Source organism: Bubalus bubalis, chromosome 22 (assembly GCF_019923935.1).
Source record: "Bubalus bubalis isolate 160015118507 breed Murrah chromosome 22, NDDB_SH_1, whole genome shotgun sequence".
NCBI lineage: Eukaryota > Metazoa > Chordata > Mammalia > Artiodactyla > Bovidae > Bubalus > Bubalus bubalis.
This window is the reverse complement of record NC_059178.1, coordinates 53,740,374-53,752,898: the sequence shown is the minus strand read 5'-3', so window position 1 is coordinate 53,752,898 and position 12,525 is coordinate 53,740,374. Positions and strand designations below refer to the sequence as shown.

General features: G+C 39.3%; 1 protein-coding gene across 4 annotated transcripts in view; it reads right to left on the bottom strand.

Annotated features, from left to right (window-relative positions):
* The window catches only part of CCDC102B (coiled-coil domain containing 102B), a 271,385-nt gene that overhangs the window by 57,033 nt on the left and 201,827 nt on the right, over positions 1–12,525 (bottom strand). Inside the window, exon 8 of one of the 4 annotated variants that reach the window (XM_044934448.2) lies at positions 1,371–1,499. The exons of the other annotated variants lie outside the window; for them this stretch is intronic. Within the exon in view, the coding sequence (XP_044790383.2) occupies positions 1,395–1,499 (105 nt within the window). The 3' untranslated portion in view covers positions 1,371–1,394. Of the gene's footprint in view, positions 1–1,370; positions 1,500–12,525 lie in introns of those variants that run through there. 4 annotated transcript variants of the gene reach the window in all.

Sequence of the window (12,525 nt, the reverse complement as noted above, 5' to 3'; positions counted from 1 at the left end):
AAACAAAGAGGAACTAAAGAGCCTGTTGATGAAAGTGAAACAGGAGAGTGAAAAAGTTGGCTTAAAACTCAACATTCAGAAAACTAAGATCATGACATCTGGTTCCATCACCTCATGGCAAATAGATGGGGAAACAATGGAAGCAGTGACAGACTTTATCTTTTGGGGTTCCAAAATCACTGAAGATGGTGACTACAGCCATGAAATTAAAAGACGCTTGCTCCTTGGAAAAAAGATATGACATACCTAGACAGTGAATTAGAAAGCAGAGACATCACTTTGTCAACAAAGGTCCATCTAGTCAAAGCTATGGTTTTTCCAGTAGTCATGTATGGATGTGAGAGTTAGACCATAAAGAAAGCTGAGTACCAAAGAATTGATGCTTTTGAACTGTGGTATTGGAGAAGACTCTTGAGAGTCTCTTGGACTGCAAGGAGATCAAGCCAGTTAATCCTAAAGGAAATCACGATTTCCTGTTTATTCATTGGAACCTGAATATTCATTAGGAGGACTGATGCTGAAGCTGAAGCTCCAATACATTGACCACCAGATGCGAAGAACTGACTCATTGGTAAAGACACAGATGCTGGGAAAGATTGAAGGCAGGAAGAGAAGGGGATTACAGAGGATGAGGTGGTTGGACGGTTTGAGCCTTCTCAAACTCAATGGACATGAGTTTGAGCAGGCTCCAGGAGTCAGTGATGGATAGCAGCCTGGTGTGCTGCAGACCATGGTGTCACAAAGATTTGGACATGACTGAGCAACTGAACTGACTGAAGGAGATGGAAGTACGGGTCTAAGGCTTAAGGGGAAAGTAAAGCCCAGGAAGAAGCTATGTTATATTCTTTTAGATAGTAAGAGGGAAAGTTCAAAATTCTGAGTCTTTGGGCTTGTTTTCAGTTCTAAAAATACACATGCCAGAGTGGCACAACTTGGGATGCTGCTGCTGCTGCTAAGTCGCTTCAGTCATGTCCGACTCTGTGCGACCCCATAGACGGCAGCCTACCAGGCTCCTCCGTCCCTGGGACTCTCCAGGCAAGAACACTGGAGTGGGTTGCCATTTCCTTCTTCAGTGCATGAAAGTGAAAAGTGAAAGTGAAGTCGCTCAATCGTGTCTGACTTTTTGCGACCCCATGGACTGAAGCCTACCAGGCTCCTCTGTCCATGGGAGTTTCCAGGCAAGAGTACTTGGGATGGCTTGTCCTAAACCCCTTTAAGGACAATCTACGTGGTTGGTAGGGTAAAGAAAGAGCAGGATCATGATAAATGATTGCAGGAAGTGGTACCCTTCAAACTATCCACAGAAAGAGGATTTATTAGGATTTAGATTAGCTGTGTATAGTGATGAGGATGCAAGACTTCTGCTCATGTTATAGTGCAATGATGTCTTTATTTTAAGGGCACTTGAGACAGTTTTGGGCTTTCCTGGTGATCTGATGGTACAGAATCTGCCTGTAATGCAGGAGACCTGGGTTCAATTCCTGGGTCAGGAAGATCACCTGGAGACGAGAATGGACAGTTTTACTGAAAGCTGGCCCAGTTAGGGGCACAACTGTACTGGTCTTTGCCCATATATTCCAGTTGAGGTGTCAGATGATAAATAATTAAAATGAACACATAAATAGCCTTTAAGCACTGGAAGGAAAAGAAATATGGCCAATTCTTTCTTGCAGCCTATAAATACCACCATCTTGACACTGATTTTGCACATTTAACTTTAAACATTTATGTTGGGCTATCCCCAGGGACACTATAAACCTCTTCTGGGGAAGAACTCAGGTGTATTTTAACATCTAACACAGAAATTCAGTTCAGTCGCTCAGTCATGTCTAGCTATTTGCGACCCAATGGACTGCAGCACGCCAGGCTTTCCTGTCCATCACCAACTCCCGGAGCTTGCTCAAACTCATGTCCATCGAGTCAGTGATGCCATCCAACCATCTCATGCAGGAGGCAATAAATGGACTGGGCTGGTTTTTGCAGTTCAGTTCAGATCCTGAATCACTGGTCACCACTTCTGTCCCCACATGAACCTGAAACTGGCCTCTTTATTATTTATTTTTAACCTTAACCTGAAACACTTACCACATCTTTTTCATAGATAAATTCAAATTTCAGTCTATCACCATTCTCACAGTCTTAAAATTAGCAGAGTGTAAGTTAATGAGATTTCACCAAAATATATTTAGGGCTAGGAAAGGTCTGTGCCCTTCCATATAAAGGCTTGTTTAAAAATCAGCTGTTAATTTAGATAATTAATGTTCTGTAGGTTTGAACAAAGTGTCTCTCACATTCATCACTGCTGATGATATCAGACTTTTAGAAAGATACACCTTTTGACACCAAGAGCATTAAAATGCAAAGCCAGAATTAGCTAAACTGTAATAAGGTGATTAAGGTGATAATTACTAAGTGTAAAGCCACGCCGACAAATGCATTTAGCAAAACACTAGCATCTTGAGTGTAAACTTACATTGTTCATAGTATCTTATTCTTTCCACCTGTTTAAGTGATTTTCCATCTTTTGAACTTCTCTCAAAACTAGAAGATCATATCAATTAGTTTTGCAAATTACTATGATACAGGTACAAACTACAATGGACTAAAAGCCTGGTTTCTGTAGCAAGCCATTTCATTTATACTCTACTGGTAAAATCTGTTACTGTAAATGTGTGTATTTGGTGGGGACCAAAGTTACGAATTTGAATTTCAATGGTGGCAGTCTTTTCTCCTTAGAACAGGGGTTCTGATAAGTCATTAGAAAACAGAATCATTTAAGAAGTATTTTAAAAACACTCATGCACAGGCCCCACCCATAAAAATTGACTTTGCTACTAGAGATAAGTCTTGAGTATTAATATTTTTACAACCCAATCAGAAATGAGCAGAAAACCTAAATAGAGACTTCTCCAAAGAAGATGTACAGATGGTCAAGAGGCACATGAAAAGATGCTCAACATCACTAATTATAAGAGAAATGCCAGTAAAAATTACAATGAGATATCACCTCACACCAGTCAGAATGGCCATCATCAATGTCTACAGACAATAGATGCTGGACAGGGTTTGAAAAAAGGGAACCCTCTTGCTCTGTTGGTGGGAATGTAAACTGGTGCAGCTACTCTCAACAGCAGTGCGATGGTTCTTTAAGAAACTAAGAATAGTTTCCATATGATCCAGCAATCCCACTCCTGGACATATATCTGGAGAAAACCATGGTTTGAAAGAATACATGTACCCCATTGTTCACTATAGTGCTGTATACAATAGCCAAGACATGGGAGCAACCCAAATGTCCACTGACAGATGAACAGATAAAGAAGATGTGGTATATTTATACAATGGATATTACTCAGCCATTAAAAAGAATGGAATAATACCATTTGCAGCAATATAGATGGACCTAAAGATTGTCATACCAAGTGAAGTAAGTCAAATATCATATGACATCTTCTCTATGTGGAATCTTTAAAAACAAAATGAACTTATTTACAAAACAGAAACCAATTTACAGCCTCAGAAAACAAAACAAAATGATTACCAAAAGGAAAGGTTGGGAATTTGACCTTGACATAAACACACTATTATATTTAAAACAGATAACCAGCAAGGGCCTACTGTTGGCACAGGAAACTGTATTCAGTATTCTGTAATAAACTAAATGGGAAAAGATTTGAAAAAGAGCAGATACATGTATATGTATAACTGAATCATTTTGTTGTACACCTGAAATTAACACAACATTGTTATTCAACTATACTCCAATATAATTTTTTAAAAACAGATCTAAGGTTGAAAAAAATAAGATATTTCAAAGGGTTTTTATTGTGCAGACAAGTTAGACAATCATATTAGACTGTGACCTTTACACTAGGAATATATTTGATCTATAGCTGAGTACTTACACCAAATCTTAGTTCAGTGAAGAAATCCATGAACTCTTGGAAGCATGAAAGTCATCTCAAAGTTAACTGATTCTTCTTTCCCTTATCATAGAGCTTTTATCTGTCAGTTACCATAGGCTCCTTCTCATCTGCTTCGTTTGTGAATTGTAGGTATCTAGGACTTTTCCCGGAAAAGGCAATGGCACCCCACTCCAGTACTCTTGCCTGGAAAATCCCATGGACGGAGGAGTCTGGTAGGCTGTAGTCCATGGGGTTGCGAAGAGTCAGACACGACTGAACGACTTCACTTTCACTTTTCACTTTCACGCATTGGAGAAGGAAATGGCAACCCACTCCAGTGTTCTTGCCTGGAGAATCCCAGGGACGGGGGAGCCATCTATGGGGTAGCACAGAGTCAGACACAACTGAAGCAACTTAGCAGCTGCAGCAGTAGGACTTCTCCGGTGGCTCAGACAGTAATGAATCTGCTGGCAATGCGAAAGAACTAGATTTGATCCCTAGGTTGGGAAGATCCCCTAGAGTAGGGAATGGCTACCCAATCCAGTATTTCTGCCTGGAGAATTCCATGGAGAGAGGAACCTGGCAGGCTACAGTCCATGGGATCACAAAGAGTCAGACACGACTGAGCAACTAACACTAAGGGACTAAGAACTACTTGATCCCTGATTTACATCTCTTTTAACACAGAAGAATCACTGAATATTTTCAAAGTCCTCTTACTAATAGAATCTATTATTAAAAAATATATAGAAAAATCAAGAGTAGGTATTGAGCTACAATAAGGGAATAATCACTGCAGATGGGACTGCAGCCATGAAATTAAAAGATGCTTGCTCCTTGGAAAAAAGATATGACCAACCTAGACAGCATATTAAAAAGCAGAGACATTACTTTGCCAACTAAGCTCCATCTAGTCAAAGCTATGGTTTTTCCAGTAGTCATGGGATGTGAGAGTTGGACTGTAAAGAAATCTGAGTGCCAAAGAATCAATGCTTTAGAACTGTGGTGTTGGAGAAGACTCTTGTGAGTCCCTTGGACTGCAAGGAGATTCAACCTGTCCATCCTAAAGGAAATCAGTCCTGAATATTCATTGGAAGGACTGATGCTGAAGCTAAATTCCAATACTTTGGCCACCTGATGCGAAGAACTAACTCACTGGAAAAGACCCTGATGCTGGGAAAGATTGAAGGTGGGAGGAGAAGGGGATAACAGAGGATGAGATGGTTGGATGGCATCACCGACTCAATGGACATGAGTTTGAGTAAGCTCCAGGAGTTGGTGATGAACAGGGAGGCCTGGCATGCTACAGTCCTTGAGGTTGCAAAGAGTTGGTTACAACTCAGCAACTGAACTGAACGGAATAATAATATATATAATATATAATAATAATTGCCACACTAAGGAAAGAGTTTAACAAAAAGAAGCAGTTTAAATTGAGGGTAAATCCAATTAACAACTTGGCAAACTGAGTAATTAAATTCTTAGCTTTATAAATACATCATTTGAGATTTGAACTTACTTTTGCAACAGTTAAGATGCAGTTAAGATTTTACATAACTGCCAATATTTCCACAGTTTGACCTGTCATTTATAGGCAAAGAAAATTAGTAATTCTGAATGTATCAAGAGCCATATTATAGTCATATCCTTTAACTCAATAATCCTACTTCTGTTCATTCAGTTCAGTCACTCAGTTGTGCCTGACTCTTTGTGACCCTGTGGACTATAGCACACCAGGCTTCCCTGCCCATCAACAGCTCCCAGAGCTTGCTCAAACTCATGTACAATGAGTCAGTGATGCCATTCAACCATCTCATCCTCTGTTGTCCCCTTCTCCTCCTATCTTCAATCTTTCCCAACATCAGGGTCTTTTCCAATGAGTCAGTTCTTCCCATCAGGTGGCCAAAGTACTGGAGTTTCAGCTTCAGCATCAGTCCTTCCAATGAATATTCAAGACTTATTTCTTTGGGATGGACTGGTTGGATCTCCTTACAGTCCAAGGGACTCACAAGAGTCTTCTCCAACACTACAGTTCAAAAGCATCAATTCTTTGGCACGCAGCTTTCTTTATAGTCCAACTCTCATATCCATACCTGACTACTGGAAAAACCATAGCTTTGACTAGACAGACCTTTGTTGGCAAAGTGATGTCTCTGCTTTTTAATATGCTGGTTAGTTTGCTCATAGCTTTTCTTGCAAGGGGCAAGCGACTTTTAACTTCATGGCTGCAGTCACTGTCTCTCACTGTTTCCATTGTTTCCTCATCTATTTGCCATGAAGTGATGGGACTGGATGCCATGATCTTAGTTTTTTGAATGTTGAGCTTTAAGCCAACTTTTTCATTTTCCTCTTTCACTTTCATCAAGAGGCCCTTTAGTTCCTCTTTGTTTTCTGCCATAAGGGTGGTATCATCTGCATATCTGAGGTTATTGATATTTTTCTGGGCAATCTTGATTCCAGCATGTGCTTCATCCAGCCCAGCATTTGGCATGAGTACTCTGCATATAAGTTAAATAAGCAGAGTGACAATAATACAGACTTGACACACTCCTTTCCCGATTTGGAACCAGTCTGTTGTTCCACATCCAGTTCTAACTGTTGCTTCTTGACCTGCATACAGATTTCTCAGGAGGCAGGTAAAGGTGGTCTGGTATTCCTATCTCTTTAAGAGTTTTCCACATTTTGTTGTGATCCACACAGTCAAAGGCTTTGGCATAGTCAATAAAGTAGAAGTAGTTTTTTTTTTTTAATTAATTTTATTTTATTTTTAAACTTTACAAAATTGTATTAGTTTTGCCAAATATCAAGAAGTAGATATTTTTCTGGAGCTCTCGTTTTTTCGATGATCCAACAGATGTTGGCAATTTGATCTCTGGTTCCTCTGCCTTTTCTAAATCCAACTTGCACATCTCGAAGTTCATGGTTCATGTACTGTTGAAGCTTGGCTTGGAGAACTTTAAGCATTACTTTCCTAGCATGTGAGATGAGTGCAATTGTGCGGTGGTGTGAACATTCTTTGGCATTGCCTTTCTTTGGGATTGGAATGAAAACTGACCTTTTCCAGTCCTGTGGCCACTGCTGAGTTTTCCAAATTTGCTGGAATATAGAGTGCAGCACTTTCACAGCATCATCTTTTAGGATTTGCCAAAACTCAACTGGAATTCCATCACCTCCACTAGCTTTGTTTGTGTTGATGCTTCCTAAGGCCCAGTAGACTTTGCATTCCAGGATATCAGGCTCTGGGTGAGTGATCACACCATCATGGTTTGCTGGGTCATGTAATCCCAGTTAGAAGACTTTTTCTTCCCAGTGGGGGATAAAAAGTCTGTACTTTTGAATCTTGAACTTGGAAGTTAATCATCCTATAACTTACAGTTGGCCCTATATGTCTGCACTTTTAACCAACCATGGACTGGGTTGTACTGTAATATTTACTATTGAAAAATATCTTCCTATTAAGTGGACCCACACAGTTCAAACCCATGTTGTTCAAGGGTCAACTGTACATGACAATAGTCATGGTAAAGTTATGTTGTGAAAAAAAAAATACAAATGACATTCAGTAAAGAAGGGTTGGTTTATTAAATACTTTATATCCAAGGAGATAAATATTACACCCTTCCTTGAAATACCAAGTATGAAAAGTACACAGCAGCAAGAAAGCTATGGTAACTGACTGAGTATATTATTTGCAAATGATGACTGCACCTCTGCATAAAATTGCCTGGGCATTTGAAGTTAATATACACTGAAGTAACAGGATACGATGGTAAGATAATAGCTGATTTTTTTTCTTTTCTTTTTCCTTCTTTATATGATATGGTATTGCTTTGAAAAATTTAAAATAGTCCTTGGCAAGCCTTATCTCATTCAGTCCTTCTGTCGTCTTAATACTAGTCATACAGTGTAGAGTACCCATGTGTCATAGTAATTGTTTATATTATACTCCTTGCTTCTTAGGTACTGCCTTTTTGGTCTCTACTAACTTTGGTTACTGCATCATTATATTATTCATCAGGCTGCTTTTCACACCATATTTATTACAGTGGTCAGTTATTTTGGTATTTTAATGTGGATATATATGTAATTATTTCTGCCTTACAGTAGTGAAGTCTCAATTAAATTTTACCATCATATAATGTAATATATATATTCACAAAAACTTCAATGAAATGATGAGAAAAGAATGTTTAACTTCTAATAAATACATGTCAAATTAGATTTGGGGGTAATTTGCTTAAAGAAAACCAACTCGTTCAAACAAAGAATTTTTTAATTTGCTCCTTCCTTTAATCAGACCCTGGGTTTTCTCTCATGGGCCTCCAAATATCTATTTCTCTCTACTGTATAGAGGATTAATATCTCATTTTCATTTATTTGAAATTTGTTGACTTGTGGGAGTCGGGAACTTTGTATTTGACAGTTCCAGTTAAACATTAATCTCAACTAATTGCAATTTGAAGAATTTGCTACTGTGAAATTAAAAAGCTCAGCAGTGAAACTGACAGAATTTTCTTTGCTTCTCAATGATAAGTCAAATTACAGAAATGTTGGCTGCTATCTAATGCAAAATCTTATTTCCATAAGGAATATTTTCATGCCCAGCCATCAGAAAGAGGGATGACCTTTAATCAGAGAAAAACTGAAGACTGACAACTGCAATTAAGTAGTCCAGATTACAGACCCATGAGAGTTGATCCTGCTTTGGATCAGTCACCCCCGGTGATCAACTGGTTGGATTTAGAGGTGCAGAACATTGAACTATTTTATGTTTTGAACGTGTATTTCAACATCTATTTTTAAGTTTCAAACATGATGTCCAAATACTTATCCACAAGGAATTGTAGTTCCAAAAGATTCTATTTCAAAACCCCACAAATTCCATTTGCCAAACAAGTCACGTGCCCACCATTTATGCTTGGGAACTGTATTCCTTGCACAGACGGGGCAACAAGTAGTAAAATACACACCTATACCCTTTCACTCCTTCCCCAAGAGAAATTACCCAAGCAACCTTTCAACCACAGCCTAGGCCTCGAAGATCTGCTCTCTATATCACATCTCGATATGCCTTCTCTTGTTCCAGAAATCTATGTGCTCAAAAGACAAGTAATTCACACCCTCAACATCCTACAGGGCAACTACGGCAAGAAAATTACAATATTTCATACTGATAAGAGAAATAGAAGCTATTTATAAAATCTAACTTGGCAGATATTTCAAGAAGCTCATATTTTGCTCATGGGGAAAGCTGTTGTGTTTTGCCTGGGCCTTCCCAGGTGGCTCAGTGGTAAAGAATCTGCCTGCCAATGCAGGAGACCCAGGAGACACGGGTTCAATCCCTGCATTGGGAAGATTCCCCTGGAGGAGGAAATGGCAACCCACTCTAGTATTCTTGCCTGGAGAATCCTGTGGACAAAGCAGCCTATCAGGCTACAGTCCATGGGGTCACAAAGACTCAGGCACAACTGAGCAACTAAGCCTAATGCCTGCTGAGCAAGCCTCCTGATAACAGTTGCCGAGTCACTGCTTTTCTAATGTCCTTGGCGTTGTTCTGAAGTTGGTCTTTCCTCACTACACGTTGTGTCCATATTTGAATATGGCTCTGGACATTACTCCCTGTGTTCTGGTGTTGACATCATTGCTCAGCCCACAACCTTTGGAGGAACTGAAGGTTCTTTTAGATCTTGAGAAATCAGTCTCTTTTATTGCAGGCTGAAAACTCATTTGTCAGCATATTTTTCACAAAAGCTTACAGCCTTTTTGTTTTTCTTTTGATTTCAGTAAATTCCACAGGTCAGCTGTCCCATGTATAATTCTCTGGCAGACATTGATTGTCTCTGAGCTACCGGTAGTTGCCTTGAATCTGTGGGATATTCTGGGAGAGGCACAATATGTCTTCTCCCTGTGCCATTTTATTCAACTTCAAGGGTTTACAGAAAATGACCTTAATGAAGAGCATTTAACAACAGGCTTGAAAGCCACACCACTGAATTGGCCCTTGCCTAGAAGCTCAACCTTAAATAATGTTCATTGCTCAAAGCCATGCTCAGTTTTCTGTCTCAGCGTTTGCAAATGAAAATCAGACCCTGGCAGTCACAGAAGTACTTAAATTTCTGTATTACCTTACATATCTCTTTGAAAATTCAACAAGTCTTTTCTGAATTCATCTTTCCTTTGGGCACTTGTCAAAGGCAATAGTAGCAAACAAACAAAAATATTAGCCACATACCTATTCATCTAAAAACCACAAGCTCATTCTGTCCATCATCTGCTTTCCAAGGCATTACAGAAAATAATGTACCAAAGCTTTTGAGACTCCACAAAATGGGCTGTCTTCATTCTCACCTGCAATAAGCTTTCTTACCACCTGCAGATAGCACCAGAGCCAATGTCATGTAATTTTAACAGGCCGTTTTTGTTTGAAGGACTATACCAGTCAGCCTTAGCTAAGTTTTCCTATAGTAACAAACAAATCCAAAATGTCAGTGGCTTACCACAATAAATATTGATTTTTGTTTTACCCATGTGGATCCATCTGGGTCCATAAGGGCTCTGCTCCATAGCCTTCCTGTTTCAGAATTCGTGCTGAGAGAATGATGTCAATTTTGGACCTGCTAGCCTCATGACATGAGAGAGGGCAGGAAAAGATACATGGGAGAAGAGGCATGTTGGGTTCACAAAGCTTTGGATGGTGAGTGGCACACGGAGCTTCTGCCTCTTGGGCAAAGCAAACGTCACACGTGCCAAGACTGACATTGATGATGTGGAGAGACTGATGCTCTTACAGGGAGGGGCAACTAATATAAGCCTTCTGAAGACCACAGCTGTTTTTAACATTCCACAATTAGACGGCTGAATCGGATCTCTTGGAACTAGTACTTCATTAGCCCTGGAACACTGTGTATTATCACAGTTTCCTTCCTGATGATTCAGTCCCAAGCAATTTCTTAAAGCTGATATTGGCAAACACAAAGGTTTATTTACCACCTCCTGCAACAAATGCATGTATATCAAAACTATTCACAGGAATAAATGCTACAATGAAGTAAAAACCCCAAACCACTCTCTTGAGACTGCCTCTATTCCTCTTCTGACTTAGTCTTCCACAGTCCAGCTTCACCACCCATGTACATCATTAAAAAGAACATGTACATCTTCATAAAAAGAGACATCAAGGATAAAATGCCCATGGACAAGTCAGCTATAGTCAGATCAGGGGGTGATATGTGAGCCTCACACTGGTCAAATAATTCTATTTTCATGGATGTTATTAGATAAGAAGATCTGGTTTGCTTGACTGCAAACAGATTGGATGAAAAATTAAATCTTCAAAGGGGGACTGTGCTCTGTTATTGAATCACCCCTTGGAAAAACAATTTCCATTTTCTTTTTTTAATTTCCAACTGTTTGGCAGTATCTGCAAACACACTTTTTAAACCAGGGAACTAATTATTTTTGCCTCGAAAGTTGGCCGACAGGAGCAGACGCAGTGCCTGGAACCCCATCTGAAGTAGCTGCCGCCATGGGTGATGGATGCTCTCACATGGACAGGGGGCACTGTTTCTCTCAAGAAAACTCTCTGTGTTGTTTGTAACTGCAGCTGAAATCCTCCCGGTCACAGGTGTACCGTTAAGGTATCACATTCTTAAACATGCCATAGACCATTAGGTAGTTGACGTTTCACGACATAACTGAGGTGCCTACGTTCTTTGAACATCAGAAAGCACTGGAGAGGATATATATATATCATATCATAATCACAACATACATCATGTTTCTATAAGATGTAAAATTGAAGCTTAAAACACAAACTTTTTTTTTTGCAAAACAAATAGGAGATATTTATTATGTGAATGTGTAGGAAGGACAGGAGGGACTGTGAAAGGGCTATATTTTAGTAGACACATTTGCCTGCAATGTGGGAGACCTGGGTTCGATCCCTAGGTCGGGAAGATCCCCTGGAGAAGGGAATGGCAACCCACTTCAGTATTATTGCTGGAGTATTCCATGGACAGAGGAGCCTGACAGCTCCATGGGGTTGCAAAGAGTTGGACACAACTGAGCTACTAACACTTTTTGTTCAAAGAGTCCTAAGGATTTTGTTATTTGTTCAATAATCTCAGCCAGCCTTGTGGTTTTAAATATTGTGTATTAACACATGACTACCACCAGGTTTATATCTCCAGCATTAACTGCTCCTCTGGATGTCTCTATATATCTGATTTCCATTAAAACATCAAGTTTTGTGCTTAAAAAAAAGCACTATAACTGAGATAAACCTTTATATCAAGGCCAATACACAAATAACTTATTCTTTAAGCCTAAGCACTCACCTACAATCTTCAGTGTATATTAATCAAACAAATGTTCAAAATCAACCTAAACTTGATATGATAAACTGCTATATTTATCATACTCATCAATATGAAACACAGCACTATAACAAATAAAATCTTCAAAAGTACATAAAAAAACATCAAGTTTTAATGATACCAATGATACCATGCCCACCCACACACACCCCCAAGCTAAAACATATTTGAAGCTATAGGGCATATGTAACAAGTGCCCAACTAACACTACAAAACAAGCATGTTGTCTATGTAATATTTTCCTC